At 48.2% G+C, this 25,720-nt stretch overlaps 11 protein-coding genes across 11 annotated transcripts; 6 read left to right on the forward strand and 5 right to left on the reverse strand.

The window, feature by feature from the left end:
- Nucleotides 1-172: 172 nt before the first annotated feature.
- Nucleotides 173-979, reverse strand: RhiXN_09761 (peptide-N(4)-(N-acetyl-beta-glucosaminyl)asparagine amidase; the record flags this gene model as incomplete). The annotated part of the gene is made up of 7 exons (XM_043329577.1): nt 173-368; nt 422-450; nt 491-539; nt 591-604; nt 664-772; nt 831-853; nt 908-979. The coding sequence occupies 7 exons, from the start codon at nt 977-979 to the stop codon at nt 173-175; spliced, it is 492 nt and encodes a 163-aa protein (XP_043182411.1).
- A 258-nt stretch (nt 980-1,237) lies between these two features.
- On the reverse strand, nt 1,238-1,885 carry RhiXN_09762 (thioredoxin; the record flags this gene model as incomplete). The annotated part of the gene is made up of 7 exons (XM_043329578.1): nt 1,238-1,277; nt 1,333-1,361; nt 1,415-1,454; nt 1,506-1,519; nt 1,571-1,679; nt 1,744-1,766; nt 1,817-1,885. The coding sequence occupies 7 exons, from the start codon at nt 1,883-1,885 to the stop codon at nt 1,238-1,240; spliced, it is 324 nt and encodes a 107-aa protein (XP_043182412.1).
- Nucleotides 1,886-3,166: 1,281 nt separating this feature from the next.
- Nucleotides 3,167-3,903, reverse strand: RhiXN_09763 (riboflavin biosynthesis protein RibD; the record flags this gene model as incomplete). Its single annotated transcript, XM_043329579.1, has 4 exons — nt 3,167-3,241; nt 3,297-3,502; nt 3,552-3,794; nt 3,843-3,903. The coding sequence occupies 4 exons, from the start codon at nt 3,901-3,903 to the stop codon at nt 3,167-3,169; spliced, it is 585 nt and encodes a 194-aa protein (XP_043182413.1).
- A 531-nt stretch (nt 3,904-4,434) lies between these two features.
- On the forward strand, nt 4,435-4,902 carry RhiXN_09764 (Centromere kinetochore component CENP-T histone fold; the record flags this gene model as incomplete). Its single annotated transcript, XM_043329580.1, has 4 exons — nt 4,435-4,472; nt 4,526-4,680; nt 4,732-4,805; nt 4,858-4,902. The coding sequence occupies 4 exons, from the start codon at nt 4,435-4,437 to the stop codon at nt 4,900-4,902; spliced, it is 312 nt and encodes a 103-aa protein (XP_043182414.1).
- A 2,470-nt stretch (nt 4,903-7,372) lies between these two features.
- On the forward strand, nt 7,373-8,470 carry RhiXN_09765 (Serine/threonine-protein kinase; the record flags this gene model as incomplete). Its single annotated transcript, XM_043329581.1, has 3 exons — nt 7,373-7,544; nt 7,608-8,342; nt 8,394-8,470. 3 exons carry the CDS (start codon nt 7,373-7,375, stop codon nt 8,468-8,470), a joined length of 984 nt encoding a protein of 327 aa, XP_043182415.1.
- A 304-nt stretch (nt 8,471-8,774) lies between these two features.
- On the forward strand, nt 8,775-10,603 carry RhiXN_09766 (endonuclease/exonuclease/phosphatase family protein; the record flags this gene model as incomplete). Its single annotated transcript, XM_043329582.1, has 2 exons — nt 8,775-8,974; nt 9,034-10,603. The coding sequence occupies 2 exons, from the start codon at nt 8,775-8,777 to the stop codon at nt 10,601-10,603; spliced, it is 1,770 nt and encodes a 589-aa protein (XP_043182416.1).
- Nucleotides 10,604-11,571: 968 nt separating this feature from the next.
- On the forward strand, nt 11,572-13,279 carry RhiXN_09767 (uncharacterized protein; the record flags this gene model as incomplete). Its single annotated transcript, XM_043329583.1, has 4 exons — nt 11,572-11,624; nt 11,681-12,569; nt 12,627-13,046; nt 13,100-13,279. 4 exons carry the CDS (start codon nt 11,572-11,574, stop codon nt 13,277-13,279), a joined length of 1,542 nt encoding a protein of 513 aa, XP_043182417.1.
- Nucleotides 13,280-14,294: 1,015 nt separating this feature from the next.
- RhiXN_09768 (uncharacterized protein) lies at nt 14,295-18,584 on the forward strand (the record flags this gene model as incomplete). The annotated part of the gene is made up of 8 exons (XM_043329584.1): nt 14,295-14,344; nt 14,404-15,277; nt 15,325-15,741; nt 15,795-15,974; nt 16,864-16,955; nt 17,019-17,913; nt 17,963-18,391; nt 18,444-18,584. The coding sequence occupies 8 exons, from the start codon at nt 14,295-14,297 to the stop codon at nt 18,582-18,584; spliced, it is 3,078 nt and encodes a 1,025-aa protein (XP_043182418.1).
- Nucleotides 18,585-18,684: 100 nt separating this feature from the next.
- RhiXN_09769 (Helicase associated domain (HA2)) lies at nt 18,685-22,610 on the reverse strand (the record flags this gene model as incomplete). Its single annotated transcript, XM_043329585.1, has 8 exons — nt 18,685-18,740; nt 18,797-19,161; nt 19,214-19,845; nt 19,897-20,420; nt 20,473-20,839; nt 20,890-21,758; nt 21,807-22,487; nt 22,538-22,610. 8 exons carry the CDS (start codon nt 22,608-22,610, stop codon nt 18,685-18,687), a joined length of 3,567 nt encoding a protein of 1,188 aa, XP_043182419.1.
- A 1,462-nt stretch (nt 22,611-24,072) lies between these two features.
- On the reverse strand, nt 24,073-24,460 carry RhiXN_09770 (uncharacterized protein; the record flags this gene model as incomplete). Its single annotated transcript, XM_043329586.1, has 2 exons — nt 24,073-24,274; nt 24,321-24,460. The coding sequence occupies 2 exons, from the start codon at nt 24,458-24,460 to the stop codon at nt 24,073-24,075; spliced, it is 342 nt and encodes a 113-aa protein (XP_043182420.1).
- Nucleotides 24,461-24,685: 225 nt separating this feature from the next.
- Nucleotides 24,686-25,438, forward strand: RhiXN_09771 (Reverse transcriptase from mobile element jockey protein; the record flags this gene model as incomplete). Its single annotated transcript, XM_043329587.1, has 1 exon — nt 24,686-25,438. The coding sequence occupies one exon, from the start codon at nt 24,686-24,688 to the stop codon at nt 25,436-25,438; it is 753 nt and encodes a 250-aa protein (XP_043182421.1).
- Nucleotides 25,439-25,720: the final 282 nt, after the last annotated feature.

The following is a 25,720-nucleotide window of genomic DNA, read 5'->3' on the forward strand; positions in this document are numbered from 1 at the left end:
CTATTTCAAGATGGCAGAATGAGTTAATGACCCGGTTTGTCGCCCCGCTTTCAGAACAGTGGCATGTAATATATGCTTAAAGCAGTTAGGAGATACAGGTGATATACCATCAAAGCAAGTTCAAAAATCTGGTTTTTCCGATTCACCAAGTCCCACGGCTATCCTATTACCCTCAAAATACGAAGTATGTCAAGAATAGATACCCGCCGACCAACGCCAAAAGAAGTTGCATCTGGGGGTCCATGCCGAGGACACGACCTCCAGCATTGTTATCATTGGTGTTCGTGGTACCAGATGATCCCAAAGTTTGACCTTTTCCAGAGAATGCACCCGGAGTAGCATGCGAACGAATTGTGGCTTCAAGTGCCCTATGGTGCGGGTCATAAATATGACACATGAAAGATCATGCTTTCGTTCTCACCTGGGATCGGCACCACGTACTTGATCGATCTATGAAAAGTTCAGAGTAACACTCGCTGCATTATCCTACACTACCCGCCTTTTTGCTATTCTTGATGAACACAAATGTAGGCATAGCTCTTTTGAATATAAATTTAAGTGATCGAAGTATCTCGATGTGACACACTTACGAAACAGAATATTGCTAACAAATAGCTCGGGTCGGTCTATTTACTTCCCTGACTAGTTCATTCAGCTACTCACCTTTGCGACTTCGGATGCAGCATCAACATCACATTTTAAAAAGGTCACATTCGTGTATTCCTTCGCCAGCGACTCAAACTTGGGCGCAATTGCGTGGCAAGGGCCACACCTGTTCGGCCATCGATAAGGCACCTATGGCGAGTTTTGTAGTTTCATGTATTACATACCATGTCGCATGAAAATCTATAACCTGGCATCGGCGTTAGTTTGCACAAGAATAATATAACAAATGTGCTGAACTTACTGAAAGTTTATCTCCAGTTTTTTTAAGAATATCATTAAGTTGGGATAGTGAATCAATATGAGTGATCGACATAGTATTTATGAATATGTAGATAAAGCAACCAAGAATTAAACTTCCAGTTCCGACGGTGGTGGTAACCTTGAGGTCTTGTAGCTTGAGCGGCTGTGCACAGCTCTAGCTTCAGTTGACAAATACTTATTTTTTAAAAAGAGAGCTCTGATATCTCCATTATTATTCTTATCGTTGATACAGTTTTATTATTATTGTTCAGATTTATATACATTCAGAGCCTCCTATGTTAATAGGTATGTTCGGCCAGCAGCAACACGTTCAGGCATTCTTCAATTTTTGAATAAGACCTGTAAGACCTCTGTTGACAGTTCGATTAGATCATCAAAACGCCACACGACATTCGGATGCCTCACCCTTGGTTGGCACCCTTCATTTCGTCAATCTTTCATAATACTTTAGAGCTGGTATACTCGATTTTCCCCTCGGAATACATACCTTTTCTCCATCCTTAAGAATGACAAACGTAGGCATTGCACTAAAGAGGCTGGTTAGCCAGATCGATAGGATAGCCACCAATAGATCTTACGTGATTTTATAATGCTATGTAATGGGGTCAGCCATAGCAGACAATTTCTAGTACGAAATCATTACCTGTGCAACATCAGGGACATTATCAACATCGACTTTGAAGAATTTAATATTTTCATTCTCTCCAGCGAGTGTCTCGTAAGTCGGGGCAATCATATGACAAGGGCCACACCTATCCATCAACAGTAGGACCTTCTAGTAACCAGACTTTCAAAACAATTTGGCTTGATTCTCACCAGGAGGCATGGAAATCAATGATCTTGTTTACCGGTCAGAAAATCTGCAATATCGAGCACACATATAACTTACTACAAGTCCCTCCTTGGTCAGCTGATTGTGCTGCTCCAAGGATGCAATGTGTACAATCTTGTCAGCCATTGTATTTATATATAAAGATGAAGCAGATGGTGAGTGATGGTGGTTTTTGAGAGATCCAAGGCACGCTTCGATATTTAAATCAGTAATCTCGGCAAGCTCATGATGGCGTGCTCCCTAATTCGTTTATGCCCCCGGAGATCCGGAAGATCCGCGCTAAACGCTGCACTGGTATACCCACCGACGGTTATGTAGAACCTCTGTTAGCCACATCGGTCGGCCGGTCTTCGGTGACCGATTACCAGCTCGCTTGGGTTATAGAAACATCTCGGTGCATTCACGTGTATCAATGATCATGCGATATGAGGGAATAGGACTATGGTTCAGTAATGATACAAAGGTACCAGGACTCCTCGAACATGCGTGCCATGAATAATCTTAGTTTCCGATTCCATGCTTTTGGATTGCGCTCTCGAGGGCTCTTGCACTCCTATAAAAAATGAGATGAATGGTTTACGGCGCCAATCAAGCAAGATTACATTTCCCCAGCGCCATGTACCTGATCCACCTGAAAGGATTCAATGAGATTGGAAAAGTCGAATGGTGCTATCGGCTTGCCTTTATCTCATTTTTTAGAAACATAAATGCTGGTACTGTCCTACGAGATTGGAGACTCTCGGTTTGATGGTACTAGACATCCATAAACCAGTAAACTTACATGATTCCATATTCCTAAATCTTTAAATTTCAGTGCTGGACTTTTAACTATTCGAACAGATCCAACACTCACATCCGCAACGGACTCAGCAGTCCCAATGTCACACTTCAGGAACACTACGTTTGTGTATTTCTCCGCGAGTCCCTCATAAATCGGAGCAATACTTTTGCAGGGTTGACACCTAAAACGATGGTTTAAATGTATTATGAGATTTCAAGCTGTTCTTTGCGCACGTGGTTGAGTAGAAATCAAGTATCTATCGGGACCAGGGCATCGACTCGAACGCATTGCAGATGTGAGTCAATATTACTTACCGCCAGCCTTTTAGATTCTGCAGCCTTTTCAAGAATGTTATTGAGTTGAGAAAGAGAGGTGATTTCTGTAATAGGTGCCATATCCAACCGCTTAGATACTGTTAGTCGCGCTAATGGTAGTCGCTGGAGATGGAGCAGATTTTGGAATGTAATTGATTATATCACGTGTGACATCAGGTATTCAAAAGTATGTGTATGCGGGGACCAGCGACTCAGAGCAAAGAGGGATCTAAGTTGATCCATGTAGGATTCAAGAAAGCAGTATGTATTATCTTAGATCTACCGAATAACATGTATGCAATGATTGTATATTCAATCAGCCAAACGGCAAGCAATCACGGTATCTGTGCCGAACTGCTCTGATTGAACATGTTTCAATGAAGGAAGCTATATAGTATTAGAAACGAAAATGACACACAAAAAAAAACATGCGTGACCTCACCTTCCTGCCCTGTTGAAGCACACCCACACCATCCGATCCTATTAGACTAGGAGAAACAGTAATAATTAAGGCATCAACAAGAGGACTCCCGTCGATGTGGCGGCCAGTTAGCATTGATGATATTACTCGCTGTCCCCCTTCGACCATGACCGAGTGGATTCCTCGGTGCTTCAGGAGGCGCAGAGCACCAGCGAGATCGATTTGTCCTTTGAGAAGATATTAGGTGATATCATATCCATGATCCAGAAGACATACCGTCTTGTTCAAACCCAGTTATGAGGATAGCCCCGGCGTCCTCCAAAACTGCTTTACGTCTTTTGATTTCTTTAGATTCTCCAAAGTCTAGTAGGGGCATTCCGTATATAATATATGGGGCCAGCCCATTTCCCGCCGCAAAATTCTGCAGAAGCTTACATGTGGGAGGAGTGCGAAGATAACTGTCCAAAATGACCGGGCGGGGGCAAGGGTATGGGGTATCACGAGGGGGTAGTCGTCGTACTGTGGTACAGTAAGTAATTTACCTCGAATATAACACTTTTGCCATACCATTTAGCTGAGGATCATCGTTTAAAACTGTTTGAACTCCGACTAGAATACCTTGGTGCATCGTGCGCATCCTAGAAGAATGATATTTATGCTAAGGTCTGAAAGCAACATGACCCACAGTAATGCCTCACCAACCAGTGCGTCATGACCATACTCTCATCGCAGCTAATCGTCAGAGGCAGTCCACCTGCGCCAGCTATTTTCGCGTCGAGACTTTGCGCATATGTAAGTGTGACTCGAGCCCTTTTCTGCTGTTCAATGGTTCTAGGTGCTGTATCACGCGCAGATATCACTGACGTGAGGAACTCGGGTGGTCCTGAAGCGGAGCTCATATTACGCGTCGAGTGCCTGCAGAGTATTAGAAATGACGCAAGAAATGTATTTCTTTAGCGCTAGTGGATCACGTGCAGCGCACGTGATCTTGTTTTTACACGTGAGTCGGAGATGTTTGGTTGTGCTTTGGTATTTGATGTCTCACAAGGAATTAAAAGAGACGTTACAGGACGTCATCTCAGCATTCAAACATTCGTCCCCTCTTTGGGTTTCTAACACCTAACACCTTGTTACACTTTCTTCAAACCACTAAAAAAACATGTCTGGCCGCGGAAAAGGTGGAAAGGGTCTCGGAAAGTGAGTCTACAGCAGCAATTCTCCTTTTCAAAGCTAACCATGGCTCTATTCAGGGGTGGTGCCAAGCGTCATCGCAAGATCCTTCGTGACAACATCCAGGGTATTACCAAACCCGCTATTCGCCGTCTGGCTCGTCGTGGTGGTGTCAAGCGTATTTCAGGCTTGATCTATGAGGAGACTCGAGGTGTTCTCAAAATCTTCTTGGAGAGTAAGTCGTTCAAGCTGTGGTATTAGCTTATTTTTCCTGACCATCAAGCAGACGTTATCCGCGATTCTGTAACCTATACCGAGCATGCTAAGCGCAAGACTGTCACTGCGCTGGACGTTGTCTACGTAAGCATTTTTATTGTAAATCATTTGTGTCTATCTAATCTCTATTTTGTAGGCTCTGAAGCGTTCTGGTCGTACTTTATATGGCTTTGGTGCATAAACCAAAACTTGGTTATCTGATGGGTTCCGCTTCTCCTATCCTACTCTTTGTACTATGTAACATTAGTGTGCTTATGGACGTATAGACTTATTCATTAACATCAATTCAGTCAAGCAAGGTGACATCTATTATAAGTTTTGTCAGGTCAAGTCTTTCACAATGAATTCTCTTGTTATGCTATCTTTTTGTGCCCAATAGATCTCTCCAGTCAGAGGATCTAAAGCTATGACGGCGGGGCTCCTTTAATAGTAAGGAACCGAGCTACTTTTGCGTTTCCATCAAATAACACGCGCTTTCAACGTCCCACAAGCTAAGACGGTGTCTCACGATTCAATCTAAATATAGATGGAGGTTTCCTCTGATTGTCTAATAAGGATCAATTGACCATGCTAGCTTCTTTGGCTCTTCGAATGGTATCCGTTGATTCTCATTGATTATCATCGAATCGAACTTGGTTCTTTATGAAGACTATACATGGGAACATTGGGATTTGGTACGAAAGTCACTTGGAGCTATGCACCTGACATTTGAGCAGTCTTTCCATCCGACTGTGGCTACCGGCCTCTTTGGAGAGATATGGTCCTTGATGTCCAATTGTTTCAGATGATGAAGTATAATCGACTGGACGTGCAGGGTGTATGGTCTCAGCGTGGTACTTTTATCCTTTCTTCGCCCTCTTCAGCTGCAATATTGGTAACATGGTCTCTGGTTATATGCGCACGAGGCTTGGACGGGAACCATTAACTCTGACGATCGAATGCGGACATTTTTCATTCTATGGGGCTTGATAAGGTATATGCGATGGGGTGGCCTGAAAAATCGGTCTGCCGGCGGCCAGAACAGGGCAGCTGAACCTAGGTTTGTTTCGGGATCGAGTCGGTGATTTATGGTTAACTAGTAATACAAATTTTCAAGTGTGGCGGTTATAGTCGATCTTGCACATTATGCAACCCCCCGTGTAGCCAGTTCGAGAACATGCTATAGGAAAAATTGACTTTTGTTATGAATTGGAATATGTATAAGGCTGTAGATTATATATTATACGACGTTACATGGAGCTTTCTTGTTAAACAAAAGTAGTGCTGTCCCAATGTTTTTTATTCTCTGTAAGTACAAAAGATCTGGTGTCTTTTATCTAGTAATATGTAAGTGTAAAGCAGCTTTCACGGAATCGAGGGATTAGAAAGAGGAGAGATCCAACAAGGGAAGTGCTGTAAGAAAAGGATAAATGTCAATAAAGTGCTTTTTTGGTGTTATCCAAACATGAATAACCCCTCCTTCGTACGGGGTTTTATTTGAGACTCACGACTTTGCATAAATTTGGAATGTTATTGACTGAAGTGTGTCCAGGGACTGGTATATATACATGCGGTGTGCTGATCCCCGATCATCCGTTCTCTATCCTTTGAATTTGCCCAAATACGGAACAGCCCGCAGTGACAATATTTTTTCGTCTTTACAGTATAATCACTATCCAAGTAGACACCCTACATTGCTTCTCAGCCCCGAGGCTTCACGGATACCATCAACGGAATTTTGAGCCCATCTAATAATAACGCACCCTCAGATAGGACGAAATGACATGCATAAGCATCAATCATACATACATAAGAGTCTACCCCTATCTGCCACTGTATTCGGCACCCCGCAACCAACCAACATCTGGTCAGTCGATATCCACCGATATGCCGAACCTGAAACACGCCTATTCTTATCAATGTGAGATATCCACCAAACTGCTCCCCCTCCAGTCCCCAAGGTATTACTGTACAAATGATGGGACGGGCGAGCTATTATGAGTAAAGAGAGAATCGAACCGATCTGTTACGAATAGCAAGAGCCGAGCCCCAAACGATTACGGACGACGAGACCCGCAAGCGAGAACATGGCTCACATCCTGATTGGGTGTAATGGCGGGGACGAGTGAGGTGATCGGGCACGTTTGAGAAGCCCCGACGGCATTGGAGCGGTAAGGTTTCAATCGAGGAGGGCGGAGTTCCGGTTTCATGCATGGACCCAAATAAAACGCGCTAGCTGTGGATAATTCAGGGGATAGGGGCGATGTATGCATTGGACCCAGAATCCAAGAACATTACTTTTGTGTAACTCTAGCGCGGGGCGCTGAGTCATCATGTGTGCGGCTCCGCTCCTAATCAGTCGACGTCTGGCGACCACGACGACGTGTCGGACGCTCCGCATCGATTCTGTTCTAAACACCCCACTACTAGACACGTCTTTCGCCCCTAGCTGTAAACGACTTTACGAACTCGCGATATTTGCTTTTGTTGTAAACTTGCCAAACCCTATTCCTACGTGACGCGTAAACCCCGTCTTGGTATAATTCCTGTACTTTTTTTCTCTCGAGCCCCCTCCGACTCTATTTTTTTCTACTTTTTTTTTTTTTGCGCGACAAAACCCCCACCACTCTCTCGTTGCTTTCCGAATCTTTATAAATTAGCACTTTCTGATAATGGCAGCGCGGAACACTCCGTTGACGTGCGCGGGGCACACGCGACCCGTCGTTCACCTCGCGTTTTCACCCAAGCAAGAGGACGATGGGACGTACCTCCTTGTATCGAGCTGTAAAGACGGGAACCCAATGCTGCGAGATTGGCGCGGTGATTGGGTCGGAACGTTTGTCGGTCAGTTTTGTTCGACACCCATGCATCGAGTGAGGTAGCTGAATGTATGCTTTTGGCGGACAGGACACAAGGGTGCCGTGTGGCAAACCAAGCTGTCCTCGGACAGTGCGCGCGCGTTGACGGGTTCGGCAGACTTTACGGCCAAGCTGTGGGATACATATACGGGCCAATCGCTGGTGTCTCTCCCGCACGAACACATTGTGCGAACCGTCGCGCTCGGACCCGGGGGAACCAAGGGGATGACGGCCGGCCAGGAAAAAAAAGTGCGGATTTGGGACTTGGGTCGTGCCGGACAAGGCGCCAATGCACCCGATCCGTCGTTCCTCAAGGCTCCCGGACTGGCGACGGCGCACGAAGGAACGATCAAGAGCGTGGTGTGGGGAGACGAAAACCTGGGTGTGAGCGCGGGAGACGATGCGGTGGTGAGGTGGTGGGATCTGCGCACGCTGGCGTCGCCCTTTCATCTCAAGTTGCCCGAAGCCCCGACTTCAATGGAGCTCTCGATTCCGACGCATACCTTGACCATCACGCACGGAAAGACGGTTTCGTTTGTGCCGCTTGCTGGACCCGAGAGTGGGCCGAGTCATCAGGTGACGCTTGTGCACGCTCCGTCGAGCGCGAGCTTGCATCCTGTGTTTGGCGATCGGTTTGTCGCTGGGTCGGTCGGGGATCCGTGGGTGCGGGTGTATGGCCTGGAGATGGGTGAGGAGCGGGAGGTTTACAAGGGACATCATGGGCCGGTGCACTGCGTCGAGTACAGTCCCGACGGGGAGATGTACGCGACCGGGAGCGAGGATGGTATGAGTCTTTGTTCTCGTACTCTTACAACGTGGCTAACACATGATGTAGGGACGATCCGGCTTTGGCAGACGACGCCAGGCAAGTCGTATGGGTTGTGGCAGGGGACAATCAACGGAGCGAGCTAAGCTAGGCCAAGTCGCGCATGTAATTTACTATTTCTGGGTGGAAAAAATGTGGATTGAAAAGCGCGATGACGTGATCAAGTGGGGAGGGTGGAGCAAAGAACGGCGACCGCGGGCAACGGCAACGGTATTGGATTGGCCCATGTACCCTGAGTAATCCCTTTTGATCACGGGTGTGCGATGTCAGCGTACTCTGTTCAGTCCGGCGACTATATATTGTACTCGACTTCGGCCATACCTCAGCAGCACACCGTATATAGCCGCACGGGTGAATCTGCTGGGCTTCATTACTTTCATCTTTACGGCCATGGTCTCTTGGCGGTTAGTCTCTGCCAGTGTGCTCGCAGCGGGATCCACGCTTGTGGCCGCAGCACCTGCCCAGGCTGTGCTTGAACTGAGCGGCGTCGAGCGATTGCCAACGCCAGCGACAGTTCAGACGTCCAATGCGACACTCGCGGCTGCCGATCGGGACGAGTCAAACATCCGGGTATTGACCTTCAACTGCTGGTGAGCTCCATTCCCAGTCACATGTATATTCATTTCAGCTAACAAGAACAACAACGCAGGGGTCTTCGCTTTGTTTCTCAGCACCGACTGGCTCGAGTCACAGCGATAGCAGACCGCATCCTGAATGCGTCTCCAGCGTATGACGTTGTAGCGCTCCAAGAGCTCTGGCTCAAGTCGGACCATGCCCTCGTCGCAGAGGCCGTAGCCCCGGTCCTCCCGTACAGCACAGTCTTCTATTCGGGCGCATTCGGCTCTGGCCTAAGTTTGTTCTCGCGATACCCGATCGAGCAAGCACAGATGCACCCGTTTGCGTTAGCCGGAGACCCCATCGATGTCCTAGGCGGTGATTGGTTCGTCGGCAAGGGTGTTGCCGCCGCTACGCTTGCCCACCCCGTCCTTGGCCACGTCGAACTCCTCACCTCGCACATGTTTGCCCGCGGAGGCGAGACAGGCACCGTCCTTCAACAGGCACACAGGCTTATCGGCGCTTGGGAGTATTCTCAATTGATCAGGCGGGCCGCTGAACTCGGTCGTTATGTGATCGTCGCTGGGGACTTCAACGCCGTAGACGGGAGTGCGCCCCTGGAGTTTATCCGTGCGCACGCCAAAGTTCAAGACGCCTGGTGGGAAACACACAATCTCACATCCCCCGCCGTGCCCATCGTGTTTCCTATTCCAAAAGAAGGCGCTGCGACATCGGCCCTGGCTGCCATTCACCAACATGGCGTTACCGCTGATTCTCCGTTGAATTCCTGGTCGGCCGGAAAACCCCTCGACGCTACGGCCCGTCGACACCTCGGAAAACGACTCGACTATGTTCTTTATCGCGGCCCAGACGCTCGTGCCGAGTTTGAGCTCGTTGCAAGCGAAGCCAAGGTCGTCATGACCGAGCGCATGGCTGACTTGGGTGTCTCCCTCTCGGACCACTTTGGAGTCGAGGTCGTGCTTGGAATCACACCAGCCGGAGTCAGCACCCAGCCGGAACGACCCGAGTTTTCAGAGACCAAAGTCGAGGCTAATGCGACGGAAATCCTGCCTCCTTTGCCTATCCCCCCGCCTGTTGCACGCACCCGCGCCCTCGTTCTTCACGATACGTTGCATGTTCTTCACGCTGCGATCCCTGCTTCGTATGCTGCTAGCACGGCGTACCTAACCACGGGTATAGCCTGTGCATTCTCACTCGTCGCCTTGGCTGTTGCAGCCGGCGCTGTCGGATGGGGTCCAAACGCCAAACGGCACCGCCCCCGAGTCGAACGATCAAACACAGACAACACGAGCCCCGTACGAGCCGAGCGCAAACGGACAAGAGCGTATACGACTCCTTCCCCAACCCATCCTACCGACCCACAATCTCCTCAAACTCCCTTATCTTCCCCGCCTCCATCTTCACCTCCACCCGCACTCCGACTTCCATTCCTTCCCTCGTCGTCCTCTTCCACCAAGTCCCGCCCGATCCAGGCTCCCTGGTGGCTCGGTATTGTTCTCGTTCTCGCTGGAGGCCTGTTGGCTGCTGCTGGCACGACCCTGCTCTACGCCGGTGTGCTCTTTGGAAGATGGGAGCGAAATGCGATTTGGGATGTGATTGATCAGATGGAGAGGTTGAGCTCCAGGGGCGGGATTGGGCAGTAGATCCCCTCGTCCCCCTCCCTTCTCTCTCCTTCCCGCCCTTCCCCTCGTTTTATCCCCTTGCACATCTGAATGAACCCTAACCATGAATCCAAATCACCCAAACCCATCCATTCCCCCATTTTCCCATTCCACTGTGTTTTTATTAACAGGATTACTTTTTTTTTATTATGTATCTTCACACTCTTGCTTTCCCGTTTTTGCCCATTGTAATTATGATCGTCGCTTGGTTTTTTTTAGATTGTTTGGGGTGTATATAGTTAGCTTATGACCCGTTATGAACATAATTGTCAATTTGAAATGAGTGGAGGTGTTTGAAAAGGTTAATCTACACGTGGGGTTGCAAATTCTTATTGGCTCCACAAAGGTGTCCCCGCTGGTTCATTTGAGTTGTATGCATGCATCCTTTATGCTCTTCTTCCGTGTGTTTAGGGACATGTTGGGATCGTTGGAGTATGTAATCAAAGGCCTCGTTGAGTTCAAAAAATTGGCAACGCATATACAGACTAGTGCATGGTCAAATATGAAGCAGGATTCTGCTAACAAATCTATTTCAGAGTGTTGCTAGCCAAGTACATGGAATCCTACCGACTCTATTAGCGTGGCTGTCACGAGACTCTCTCCTTGGGAGCTCTCCTAAGCGATTGGAGGTTTGACAAGAATTGAAGAATTCTGATTCAGAATGTCTGATATCAATGCACCGAGTCGTCCGTAAAAACCACATGGTTTACGAGGTACATGTCTTTCCTTAACGATGCCCAGACTGTACGAAGTGCTTGGGACAATCGTATAAGCTGTGTTCTACATAATCACCGTACTGTAGCCCGCTACCGTGCGCGTGGATTTCACGGTACCGTCATCAGAACCAGCACAGCTCTGGCGCTTGTTAATACAGATGTAGTCTCTTAAACAAAGTACTAATACGATAGACTGTGAGATGGTAGCCGTAGTTGTACGTTCTACTCTCTATCATGGCGGAAACATTCGCGTCTCACAAGGTGATGCGAGGCGGACCCCCGATGCCGTGAGTTGTTACTGACCCGCAGCCAGTGATCTGTCGCTCTGATCGCGCATTAACAGGCTCGGAGACGCAGTCAACTATTTCTCAGTCAGCGCTGCTACACCTCCAGGAACAACACACCCATCCGGCGCAACCCTTCGCATCAAACTAGACAACCCGCGCCCGGACACTCCGTTCATGATCAGAAGCAGTCAACTCATCAGCGGCCGAGTTTTGATCCAGTCCCCCAAGTCGCTCCGAATTCCAAACTTGTCGCTGCGCGTATACTTTGAATCGCGTACGCTCTACTGGAACTTGGAGCCCAAGAAGCAGAGGGATAATTTTGATCAGATGGTGATGATGATGACCAAGTCGCAATTGGATACCGAGGATGAGATGGTACCCGTGACGAGGCACGAAGTTCATCGGGGCATCGTTCCTCCTTCCAACGTTCCACTTTCGTGGGGCGCTCAGATCGAGGTTCAACCCGATCAGGAAACTGTTCTTCCGTTTTCGTTTATCGTTCCGAAGAAGATGACCATCACTGAATGGAGTAAGCATCCGTACGCTCCGAGAGAGTTGTGTCGCGTCGAACGGTGCCCGCCTTCTACCCTTCGAGACTCGAGGTTTGGGAGTGTGCAGTGGGTAGTGGAGGCGATCATGGACCTCGTGCCTGATCCGAAATCCAAACAGGATTACGATACCATGTTGCGCCAACCGACGAGCGGACAAGTCGTTACGCGTATCGCGTTTCCGTTTGTGCCCAGTTTGGAAGACGTCTCTGCTCTCAGAACTGAGCCGTTCTTTGGCCATGATCCAGCAAAGGACCTGTACGGATCTCGGAGACTAAGCGAAGAAGAGCTCGAGTCTGAAAAAAAGGCGGTAATGGAGCGGGTCCGAGCGCGTGGAGGCAAGTGGGAAGTGTATTCAAAGGGATTTCCGACTGGAAAGAGTAACATGTGGTCCGAGGTGAGTTTTCCATGGTTATATGCGGCTAGGTTTTGTCGATTAAAGGTTGATATGCAGGTATGCACATCTGCTGGAGCGACCATATCTACCAATTCTGCGACACTTCCTATCCTTCTTTTCATCAAGCATGGTGGAGCTCAAAAGAGTATGAAATCACTCTTCCGTACTGCTAAACCCGTACCAGTATACCTTCATCGTGCGCTGGTTATTCTTTCGCGGGTTACCTCTACCAGGGGCGGAAAAGAGATCAAACCACACGTCAACGAGGTGACTGTTCGCCAACAAGAGTTTTTATTTGATAGCCAGACATCTGGCTCATCTGCTCCAACGGGACGTGCTATCTTGTACGAAGATGTCGAGCCGGTCGAAGTTGATTTAACATTGGATCTACAATCCGAAGCCCTGTATGGTAATCAACAGTCCATTCCAGCAAGGCACCTTTCTCCTAGCTTCCGTACGCCTAACTTTCAACACGAGGTATGTTTAAATATCGTCAGATAATTCTGGTACTGATGTTGGGCCTCTGGCAGTTTCTTCTTACGATATTGTTATCCTTTGCTGGAGACAAGACTGATAGGTCTCCAGTGAGGTTTACAGTTCAGGTCCTCCCCGCTGCTGGCGAAGATGGAAACCAGCTACCACCTTTTGAAGAGGTAGCTACTGATGTACTACCTCCGGCATTTGCTGAAGGCGGTGGTACTTCTAATTAGGACAAATGTGTTGCATAGATAACACCTATTGTACATGTTATTTATGCTATGTTGTAATTGTAAACAATTGTCTCGTCTGACGCTTCGGTTTTAGTTAATTGGGCTCAAGCGGTATCAAGGTTAACAAAGAGAATACGCGTAGTATCGTACTATTTCGAATCCAGCTATACTATATATGCATATTTGATTAGTGTCATACACTATGGACCTCTCGTAAAGTGACGAGCTTTGTGCGAATCGATGAAAGGTATCCATCATGATGGTGTATGCGTAATGTATGACCACACCTCCTATCCTTCGGCGATTCCCCTCCATCCACACCCCTACGTAAGTCAGATCGCCTCCATATTCTAGTCTAAATACGATGCGTTTTATGCAGTACATACGTAGCGCATATATACGATAAATTCTGGCCCACCCGAGCTCACTTGGTGGCGTGGCCCTGCTGGTACTAAGGTTCGGCATATTACTCATGCCCCTTTCTACCATCCCCCAACCACGGCCACATCGCGACTTCACACTACGTTATATCACCATCGGCTCTCGCGCGCCCCAAGGCCTAGTGTGCCATTTAATGCAATTCGAGATCAATCTGACACTTTGATAGCCAACATGCGAGCGAGATGAACTGCTCAACGATGGGTGTATAGTTTTATCTTACTTAGATGGGCTTTGCGGAAGCTATGGGCTCGAGATCAAGGAGAAATCTACCCGCCCGGCAGCGGCTAACAAAGCGCAGATCAGGTGCACACCTAAGCGGACACATTCCCGGGCCGATAACAGGTTCCATGCCGCCGTATTTCCACGATTGTATGTTCTACGTAACGTTCTACCCGCGTTGGTTTACTACAGTAGTACGATTCCCCAATAAGTTATTGATCCATCGATGCCAGCACAGCTTTAGCAGTCTGCAGTATAGGTGCAGTGAGTTGCCAATCTCTGGGATAATATTAATAGGGCTGGGCATGCAGCATCAGCAAGTTTGCATGCCCGAACACATCTACCCGAGACCATTATGGAGTACTCCATATCCCATATGCCGGTGCGGCGTGAACCACCTATGCCGTGAGCCGAAATTACTTGTGGTTATGTACCTATCTCCCCTAATATGCCCAGCGTGACAGACTAGGAAATACTGTTAACTACTTCTCTGTCAGCGCCGCTACACCCCCAGGAGCGACACATTCGTCTGGCATATCCCTCCGCATCAAATTCGACAACTCCCATTCAGACACTCCGTTCAGAAGCAACCAGCTCATTAATGGTCAAGTTATTATCAACTCTACAAAGTCTTTCCAGATTCCCAGCTTATCACTACGTGTGTACTTTGAATCGCGCACCCTCTACTGGAGTCTGGAGGCCCAAGGTACGGAGAACAAATTTGGGCAGACGATATCAGGAATCAAGAATCCGATCGCATTGAACTATGATAATGTCATAAGACATGAAGTTCATCGTGGAGTGATCCCCATGTCCAGTATAACACTTTCACGGAGCTCTCAAATCGAGTTAGAGGCAGGCCAAAATATCTTCCTCCCGTTTTCATTCATCATCCCAGGAAAAATGGTCATCACAGAACATAGCGAAAACCCATATGCACCACGGGACTTGTGTGCTGTTGAGAGGTGTCCACCTTCTACGCTTCGGGACTCGAGGTTTGGAAGTGTTCAGTGGGTCGCAGAAGCGATCATAGATCTTGTACCCAGTCCTACGCCCAAACAAGACGCAGACACCTTGCTAAGGCAGTCGACAGACGATCAAGTTGTCGCACGTGTTGCCTTTCCGTTTGTCCCCAGCCCAGAAGATATCAATCCCCTTCGAAACGAGCCTTTTTTCGGTCAAGACCCAGAAAAGGATTTATTTGGGTCTCGGCGACTGAGTGACGAAGAGCTTGAGTCCGAGAAGAAAGCCGCGATGGGGCAGATGAAGGCACGAGGAGGAAAATGGGAAGTATATGTAAAGGCGATTCCGATTGGGAAGAGTAATTTGTGGTCGGAGGTGCGTATTCTCTATTCACAGTAATCCTTACTGATTCATATAGTTAGTTATATACACCTGAGGGTGCAATAATATCTACCGATTCCCTAAAACTTCCCATCGTTCTCTTCTTGAAGCATACGGGTGTACAATCGAGTCTTAAATCTTTATTCCGCTCTACCAAGCCCAAACCAGTTCACCTACGTCGTGCTCTGGTTACCCTGCTACGAGTAACGTCCACAAGGGGTGGGAAAGAAATACGTCCGCATGTCGAAAACACCGTCGTTCGCCAACAAGAGTTTTTGTTTGACAGTCAGTCGGGTTCATCCATGTCGGCAGGGCTTGCTATATTTCATGAAGACCGTGAGCCGGTCGAAGTTGATTTGACGCTGGATCTCCAGTCTGAAGTTTCATCCGGGAACCATTCGTCCATTCCAGTAAAGCTTCTTACCCCCAGCTTTCGTACGCCAAATTTCCAACACGAAGTAAGTCTAGGGTGGGCCTGTTGTAAGAATAGTACTTACAAATGTTTTGATAGTTCCTTGTCACGGTGTTAATATCGTTCGGTGAAGACGAAGTGGAGCGATTCCCGGCCCGGTTTGCGGTTCAGGTTGTCCCTCCTACCGATGTAGATGAGAACCAGCTACCGAGCTTCGAGTATGCAGTCGGGAGCGATATGCTACCGCCACCATTTGATGAGAGCATGATTTCCCCCCAGGTATAGAGAAGGAATTGCAATGACTTATACATGCAGTATATCTGGTTGAGTAATAAGTCTCATTGGGATCAGTGAACATGAAATAATTTACTGGCATTTTAATGAAAATCTTATTTTTAATGGTAGATCTAGAACTAAAAATCGAGAGCGTATATATGCTGTAGAACCGTGATGTGTATGCTATTCCAGTGAGGCCGTTATGCATGCGCTACAAACGCCCATTTTATATGGGTAAGTAACAAGGCCATGGCTACTGGCAGGCGGGTTAGCATATACAGTCGTGTTCATCCATGGGTTAGCGGTTGTATTTTCTTCAAGTCACGAGCGCTCGTGACTTGAGTTGACTCAAGCAATGAATGGCAGGAAGGGACCTCCCCCCAATTCTAGTTGGGGTACTAGTACCACGGGATTGGCGGAAAACAAAGTGCAAATAGATTTTGTTGATCGATGTGCACACCAAGTTCCTTTTTTTTTTTAAAAAAAAAAAAAACCTCCTCATGCGGCCTTTCCGTAACGTGTTTTCAGTACGGCATAAAAATCTCTCGGGCTCCCGATAGATCAGGGTGGCTTAGGAACACGAGAGCCAACATTTCTCCTTCTGTGGCCTCCTTAAAATAGGAATGTCACGGTACCCCTTTTAGTAAGATTCATATCGAAAAAGGAATGCGCGGATTCTTAGTGTGTACCCTATAGAGGACTCTACGCATTCTTTCAATAGTAAAGTTCATCCATGATTGATCAAGTACTTGGCCGTAAGTGCCTTCATCAAGGGTTTGATGACCGCGTGGAAGCCAAGACCATGCCAACTACCTGCACAGGTAAGACGCCGTTATGGAATTCCATACATATAATACCATCGGTATTCATACGAAAGGAACCCCACCTATAGTTCACCAACTACACTACGGTGCTCATGGATGCATTTATTGCACTTGGGGGCGACAATGGATACACCCCGTTGCGTGTGGGACCTATTCAACCGTAAGCCAGTTGCTCCGGTTGATATGTTGATGCTTATGGTATGGATTTATCCGAATCGATTAGACTTGGGTCAGGTGCAAATTACTTTCCGGTCAGCGCTGCGACTCCCATCGCGTTGGACGCAGAAACCCATCCGTCTGGCTATGCCATCCGCATCAAACTTGAAAATACCCATCCTGACCTCCCGTTTCGTACTAGCGAGCAAATAAATGGTCAACTGAAGACATATTCAAAGCTTGGGATGAAACAGCTCACAGCCTCCAGGTTGTCGCTGAGGGTGTATTTCGAATCTCGGACGTTATTCATGGGCCTGAGACCCAAGCAGTCCGGGGCACTCAACCAGCGAATGCAAAACATGAAAAGTGCTGCGGCCCAGGACTACGATAATGTAATGGGGTACGAGGTGCACAGGGGTGTTATCCCCTCCGAAAACCTGATACTCTCTTGGGACCCAAAAGCCCAATTAGATGCCGTACTCGAACCGGGAAACGGCCACTCTGAGGTTTCAATTCCGTTTTCGTTCACTATTCCTCAGAAGATGGCTATAACAGAGTTTAACAAGTATAGCGGTGCGCCTCGGAATTTATGTCCTGTGCGACGTCATCCTCCGCCCACACTCCGAGACTCACCAGTTGGAAGCATTCAATGGATTGTTGAAGCTGTCATGGATCTCGCTCCAAATGTGCAGAGAGAACAGGATGAGATTATGTTCCTCAAGCCTACTGACCAACGGGTTCTAACGAGATTCGTATTTCCTGTGATACCCGCTCCTAAGGATGTTACCCCACTTAGACAAGAGCCTTTCTTTGGTACCGATATGGAAAATCAGCTTTTTGGCTCACAGAGACTTCGTGGCGAAGGGGCGGGGACAAAGAAGGTGCTGGAGGCCAAAGGAGGAAAGTGGGAAGCATACGTCAAGGAGATCGCAGTACTTGAAAAGTACCACGTTCGATCTGAGGTCAGTAACACAAATGGATACATATATGCCTGGTCAAGCATTTATGCAGACTTACGTGAACTCGGGGTCACAATTCTCCACCAACGCACCCGTCTTCCCTCTCGTCTTGTTTCTCAAGCACATAGGAACCCGTGCCAGCGCACTCCCCTCCTTTCTCCGTTCCTCAAAGCCAAAGACGATGCACCTAACGCATGCAACAATCGCAGTTCGATGCACGACGTCTACAAGGGGCGGGAAAGAGGTCGTAGCTCACGTCCGGAATGTTGTGATCAGACGGCACGAGCTACGGTTCGATGCGGATTCTGGTTCGTCTAAACCTGGGATTGCTATACCGAGTGGAGATGCCGCTCCGCTCGAAATTGATCTCACGTTTGATGTTCAGTCGCAAGAAGAAATGAACCTGTCAGCTACGAAACAATTTTCAGTGCCCGCGAGAAATCTTACACCCAGTTTCAGGACGCCGAACATTGAACACGAGGTTAGTGTCTGAGCTATCGGTCAAGAAATTAATACACTAAAAATTGCCCTAGTACCACATAATGGTTTACCTGAAATTCGCAGGAGACGAAGTCCAACGAATTGCAACACAGTTTCCGGTCCAGGTTGTACCTGGTAGCATCGAAAATCAGCTTCCTCCATATCAAGACGTAGCTCCCGAATACTCAGGGTGAACCTTATCATCTGTCCCAATTCGATACGATTAATCGTGTAATACTACAACATGAAAACAAATATCCAAATCTACCGACACAAAAACAAAAAATGATTCTTCTAGCCAAATGTTTGACTGGACCTCGCGCTCCTCTTGATTTTTGAGAGACGCCATTCTGCAAAGCCGAGTCAGCTCTAAACTGAATCACTATCAAGATGGTAGTAAGCTTACCATCCGGTTTCTCGTATTTGTTGTATAATGGCTCAATCTTCTCTTGTTTCTTGCGTTTACTTATCTTGTTTGCATCCGCGACCTTGAAGAACTGCGGGGCGACTTCGACAAGCCATTTGGGTTCTATGGCCGTCACGGTATGGCAGTACTCGCGGGTTGTAAGCAGCAATTCGTTGTAGATGACCCATTCCGGGTTTCGGTTGAACAACGCAGACGAAGGGTGAATGTATACAGGGGTACCTTCGACGAGCGTCTTGTACCCTTCCTGAGGATCCTTTTTCGCTGCGTTACGGAAGAAACCCGAGCAAATCGCGCGCCGAACCCGGTTGTAGTCTTTCCCAGAGGAAATAATGTCATGCTTGTATCTGCTCGGGATATCAGTCCCCGCACCATTCTAATCGACCCACTTCTACTTACCGATCCATAATACCCAACAACTGCTTCCTTACGTCCTGTGCACGTCGCATACTCCTCGCCTGAATGAAATTCTCGTAGCACCAAGGGTTCGAGAACTTGCTGGCCTTCCAACCGTTGTAGACCGTCAAAAGCGTCAGATGGTCGCCCTCGGGTTGGTGGAACTTGGCCTTTTTGCTGTCCGCCTGCGCTTGTTTTTCCTTAGGACGGTAGAATACATTTTGCACGCTCAGCATCGCGACTATTGATAAGATTTCTTCCGAGCACCCGAGGTCGACGCTCGTGATCAGCATCTTGGCCAATGGAGGTTCCATAGGGAAATCAGCCATCTTGCGACCGAGGCGGGTAAGAAGACCTTCGTCATCGAGTGCAGAGAGCGCATAGAGCTGTTCGAGCGCGGTGAGTAGTGTTTGGGCTGGCGGAGGGTCCATGAATCCGAAGTTGATGAGATCGTTGATGCCCATGGCTTTGAGCATCAAGATTGTGTGCGAGAGATTTTGGCGTTGAATATCGGGGATCGGAGAGGGAAGCATTTCGTTTCGGAAGGCGACTTCAGTGTAAAGGCGGTAACACTTTCCAGGACCGGTACGACCCGCACGACCAGCTCGTTGGTTGGCTTGGGCTTGGGAAATTGGCTATTTGGACGTTAGGATCATGATATACGAACACATTCAAGGAGAACTTACAGTCACAACCAGCGAATCCATACCCAATCTAGGGTCGTACGCATTCTGTTTGACGAATCCTGGATCAATGACATAATAAATCCCGTCGATGGTAATACTCGTCTCGGCAATGTTCGTCGCAATGACCACCTTTCGCGCACCAGGTGGGGCAGGTTCGAAAATCTTACTCTGCATCTCGGAAGGCAGAGCCGAGTATACGGGCAGGATGATTAGCTCCGGAACTTGAGGGCCAAGAGCTTTCATTCGTTCGTAGAGAATTTGACAAGCCGTGTCGATTTCTTCTTGGCCAGTCAAGAAAAGCAAGATATCGCCTGGAGGTTCGGAAAGATGGATTTGCATAATGGTAATGAGTGATGCGTCGAGGTAGTCCGATTCGGGTTCTTTGGTATACAGGATTTCGACGGGGTATGTTCGTCCAGGAATAGTGAAGATGGGACATTTGAAGAAGTATTCAGAGAACTTTTCGGCGTTGAGTGTCGCAGAAGTAACGATGATCTTCAAGTCTGGTCTTCGTTTCGCACTCTCTACTCTGGGTATCAGTATCCTGGCCAAATTTGTTCACTCAGCAAAACTCACTCTTCAACAAACCAAACAAGACATCGGTCGCGATCGTCCGCTCGTGCGCCTCATCCAGAATCAATACCGAGTACGCAGTCATGTCCGGGTCGATCAAGCATTCACGCTGAAGCATACCATCGGTCATGTACTTGATCCTCGTCTCGGGGCTCGTGCAGTCCTCGAATCGGATCGTATACCCGACTTCCTGGCCAAGTCGACAGCCGACCTCTTCGGCAACACGCTTCGCGACGGACATGGCGGCCACTCGACGTGGTTGGGTACATCCAATTTTTCCATGTTCGGCGAATCCTTCTTCAGCGAGGTACTGGGTCATTTGGGTAGTTTTGCCCGAGCCAGTATCTCCGACTACGATCAGGATTTGGTGCTTTTAAAACGTCAATCTCAGTACTCAAACAGGGAAAAGAAGCAACTTACATCTCTCACGGCCTGGACTAACTTTTCCCGAAGCTTGTAAATAGGCAGACTTTGCCTTTGTTCTGCAATGCTCAAGCTCGTGATTCTACCAAACGTGGTCGCCTTGTTAAACGTCTCGGCTCTCCACTGGGGAACTTCGCCCGCTTTTTGACCCATGATGTTCCCTCGCGTGTCCTGAGCAAAGACCTTGTCGTCGCCCTGAGACATCGGGTCCAGCCAAGGTGTGCTGAAATCTCGAGCCTCCGAGTCGGCCTGCTCGTTAACCTCTTGTTGTCGGAGTTCTCTGCGTTCCTTGGCGAGCGAGACACCGGCGAGCGCGGCACGGTTGAGTGAGCCGTCTGGGGCCTTGACGATTTTGACGGGTGAGAGGTTGAGTGTCATTTTAGTCTGCCCAGCCAGGAAGGATGGTTCTTCTTCTCGAACCTCGACATCGAGTTCCTCTTCGACTTCGGCCTTGGCATGAGGGTTATTGAAGTCTTCGTCCAAGTTGGGGTATTCGCTCGCATCGACCGCTCCCGAAGCGATCAACTGTTTGATCTCCCATCTCTCAGGTGAAGTCAATCGTTTTGCGCTGCGCACAGGTGCTGAATCGTCATAAGTGATGCCGCTCATTCCGCCCATCCCTCGTTGACCCAAAGGCGCAGAGTTTGACCCTGTCAATGCTTCTTGGGCAAGTTCGGCTTCAGACTTGATACGCAAATGAGGGGTGAGATCTTGGCCGGTTTTTTGATCGACATCCTTCATAGACAAACTAGTCCTGGATCCGACAGACATAACTTTGACCTTGACACGCTGGTTCCTGGATAATAAATCGTGCGCCGAATTTACACGGCCGCCTCCAGGTGCCATCATCGACACGTGCACCATCCCTGGTTCAAGTTAGCTTAGCGAAGCTATCAAACATGAAAGCAACACACCTTGAACTCGGCCTTGGACGCCCTCGAGTTGAACAAACGCGCCAAAGTCCTTAATTCCCTGAACCGTGCCGTCGTAGATCTTGTAGAGCACAGGCGCCTCGTCAAATGTTGGGCGGGGTCGGCGCCCACGGTCCTCGTCCCTACCGTAGCCACCCCGTTCATCCCGGTCCCTCCTGTCGTCCCGGTCTCTTCCATAGCCACCTCGTGGTGGGCTATCGACCTCCATATCTCTCCTCGGGCGTTTGCTTGGCGGCTCGGGCTCGATAAAGTCGGCTGCGGTGGGCCTCGATGCTTTTTTCTTTGCCACGCCCTCTAGTTGAGACATCAAATCATCGACCTCCTTGCTTGCAGCATCCTTTCCCCCATCAACTTCCTTGTCCTTGCTATTGTCCTTTCCAAACTCATTCGATGGCTGCCACGGCTGGTCGGGAAGTGATAGTCCAGGGAACATACGGCGCTTGGTGTCTGTCTCATCTACCGGTTGGCCATCCTTCTTCGCCTTTTTCGCCTTTTTACGCTTGTATTTTGGGTGGAGAGAGAGTATAAGTCTGTCCAGATTCTCGATGAACGACTCTGGGAAATCTGCGCCGACGTCCTTGAGTTTTTGTTTAAATGCATCCTGTGTTTTTGACTGTTCGTGTAGGTTGATTATGAACTCTGCGAGTGTCTTGTCGTTGATGCCTATGAACAATAAGCAGGTAGATCCACTAGTAAGGTACAAGTAAACATACCTGCATTATTGAGAATCTCCTTGGCTACAGTCGACGTCAAAGAGAGGAGCTCAAACTGGTAAATGTCATCCATTGCCGGTCGTCGCTCGTGGCAGACCACAAATACCAAGCGCCACGCTTTGCTCAGCCAACCGTCTGACTAAGCACTCCACATCACGACTATTGATCCCAGAGCGGAACTCATTCGATTGATTCGTTACCTCAGGGAAAAATATGCGAATGTGTGCCCCATCCTATAACATGATTCTCACCCCGACCTGTTTACTAGGGCAGTACTCAAGGACTTCAGCCCGAATTATGACCGAATAATGCATCATAAGCGAACGCCCACCGTCTTGACGGGCCTTTGTGACTTGGAGGCTCGACGGATAATAAAAGCTCGTAATAAAAATAGTTAACAGCTCATATTCTTGTTGTAAACTGCTCCTTGTGCTCTTTTACCTCGTGCAACTTGCTTCAGGCCCTCGCCCTTGGGAGCTCCTCCTGATGAGTACTTCTATCTACCGCCACTTGAGAAACAATAAGTTTTTGAACTTGTTGGAAATCCAAAAGCAAACTATGAGATGCTGTATGCATAGCTCGCTCTCCAACATTTTTGCACAAATGATCTAAAATGGGTATAGGTAGTGACCTACACGCTCGATTTCTCTGACTTTTTTGCATACAAGCCAGACATAAACGAATTGATGATAGCTTTCCTGGTACTTAGTGAACTTTCACCAAACCTTCTGTAATACCTCCCCGTATCTATTGTAAATATTAGTACAGCCGAGAGTCTACGGAAAAATCTGCCCGTTGTGTTGGTCCAACGACTTTGAATTGATTCCAAGATGTATTCGGCTCTCAAGGCGTTTACAATAACTTGAGCTATAAGCTTGCTACTCGTAATCTACACGTTGCCTCGTTGGGACTAAATTGTACCTATGACCCATTTCTGAGTTCAAGCCTACCAACCATTGAAGCATCTTCATTTCAACTTGAGCCTTAGTGAGTTGCATCCTCTTCGGTGTGCAGAAATAAATCGATAATAGAAAAATGCATATACAAAACTAATACAAGACGCGTTCAATAAATAAGTAATGACAGGGTGAGTAAAGTGAGTAGAGAGGTCAGGGTACAAGAGCTTGAAAGAGCCCTTTATATACCTTAACAACTCTCTTGAGTCATACCGTAGAAAGCTGCGCTTTCTACGGCGCATCTATATAGTGACTCAACATTTGACTCGATTACTGCGATAGAATATACTAGATTGTTTTAGTATCTACGAGGTATTTCTACACGGTGCGCTCGCAATCTATTATGTGCATTTGACCCCACAGACACAGGGTGCAACAAACAAAATAAATACTCAAAATCCACCCAAGATACTAGATTTAATATCCAAGTTGTCAGTTTAAGTGTAACTCTAATCAGCCCGTGCATCTATCTTACTACTTGACACTGGATCCAGCTTACATGTTCAATGCGCCAGTTGATTCGCCTCCCTGCATACCTCCAATACGATACATAATGCTTCTAGAGTACGTTTATTGACTCTAGCCGTGTCGGCTTCTTTCGAAGAGGATACGATTCTGAGCTCTCGAGGCCATATGGAAATAGTCTTTGGATTTGTATACTTCCTTTACTTGTTCGGCTGCGTCTGCCTGGGTTTGTAGAACGACTTTGTTGTGCATGTTTGCGTTTTTGACGAGGGAGTTGAGAAAGCTCTTGTTGGTTCTAGGAGCATTACTGTCTGTGCTGAGAAGCTGTCAGCTACAATAGGTTCTGCTACAATCTCACTCACTATCCGGGTTTTGGTATATATGCGCGCATACAACCTTTAGAATAGTTTGTAGCTTTGGTCTTTGCTTCCTTCAATATCAACTCTGCCACATGCTGATCCAATTCTTCGTCGGTTACAGTAGGAGGCACTGAAGCGCCCATTGAAGCTTAGACCAGCAAATTGACAACATTGGCAGCATTGTGTATTGAGCAAAGAATTAGATACCATTGTTTCAGAATACCAGCAAGAAATGTACGGTTGAGATGCTACAATAGCTCAGCTCATGGACAGTGTGTATACAGTGGTCGTGCTCCCCACGCTGGCAGTATGTTCACGTGACAGCCAACATATACGATGCGGAAATGCTGGGCATACTACTAGCGTTCATGAAAGCAAAACACATAGCCGAAAACCAAGGTTATCGTAAAATTCGTATATATTGCGATAACCAGGCTGCTGTGAAAGCCATCGCCGACCTCTCACGACACCCGGGCCAATATGCGTCTAGAGTATTCGTCCCCGCCGCCAAGGCATTCATCGAGGGACATCCAGAACGATCCATACATATCACCTGGACGCCCGGGCACAACGGGGTCGAAGGCAACGAAACTGCGGACCGTCTGGCTAACGAAGGGGCTAGAGTTATCCCGACCCCAATCTTCAATCGCACCATTACATGGGCGAGAGAACAGGCCACCCTCAAGACCGTACGCTCATGGAAGAAAGCATGGCACGAACACGCAGAGCTCAGAGTCAACTCGAAATACTACATCCCCCGCCCACCTGCTCTCAAGCTACACCCGATCTTCAATACCAGCAAGCTGGGCAGGGACCTCGAGTGTCGCCTCGTGCAATACCTCACGGGGCACGGACATTACGGAGAGTACCACGCTCAATTTCACCATGACGTCGATCCCAGGTGCGCCTGTGGGGAATCGGACGAGACCATCTTTCATTTAACCACCTCCTGTCCCGCTACGGCGGGACACAGGGGGACACTTAGTGAGTTCTCCACCAACATTAACGATCCCACACTGTTTGGCTCCCTTGCAGGTCTCGAAGCAGTAGCAAAGTTCATCGCCAGGACGGGCATAGGTCGAAGACGAGGAGGCCCGCAGGCAGCCGCTCAAACCATGTAGTAGATACGCCCCTATGGCCGCCATTTCATTTCCGCCCTTACGGCCTCTACCCCGAGTTAGGCCTTAAGCCACCTGTACGTCGCCACGCGACTCTAGTTCATCTCTGACCGTGCTACCTTCTCACTTTTTCTCCTTTTCTCTCTTTCTTGTGCCCCCTGTTTCTGTGTCTTACTTTGTAGCTCTGACGGTTCGGTTCTGGTGCTGTGAGCGGTTTGCCTAGTTCGCATGTAACTCCCGTATTGTTTATATATGGAAGTGTATCAAAAAAAGTATGTTCACGTG

The sequence above is a fragment of the Rhizoctonia solani genome, chromosome 8, assembly GCF_016906535.1.
Source record: "Rhizoctonia solani chromosome 8, complete sequence".
In the NCBI taxonomy this organism is placed as follows: Eukaryota; Fungi; Basidiomycota; class Agaricomycetes; order Cantharellales; family Ceratobasidiaceae; genus Rhizoctonia; species Rhizoctonia solani.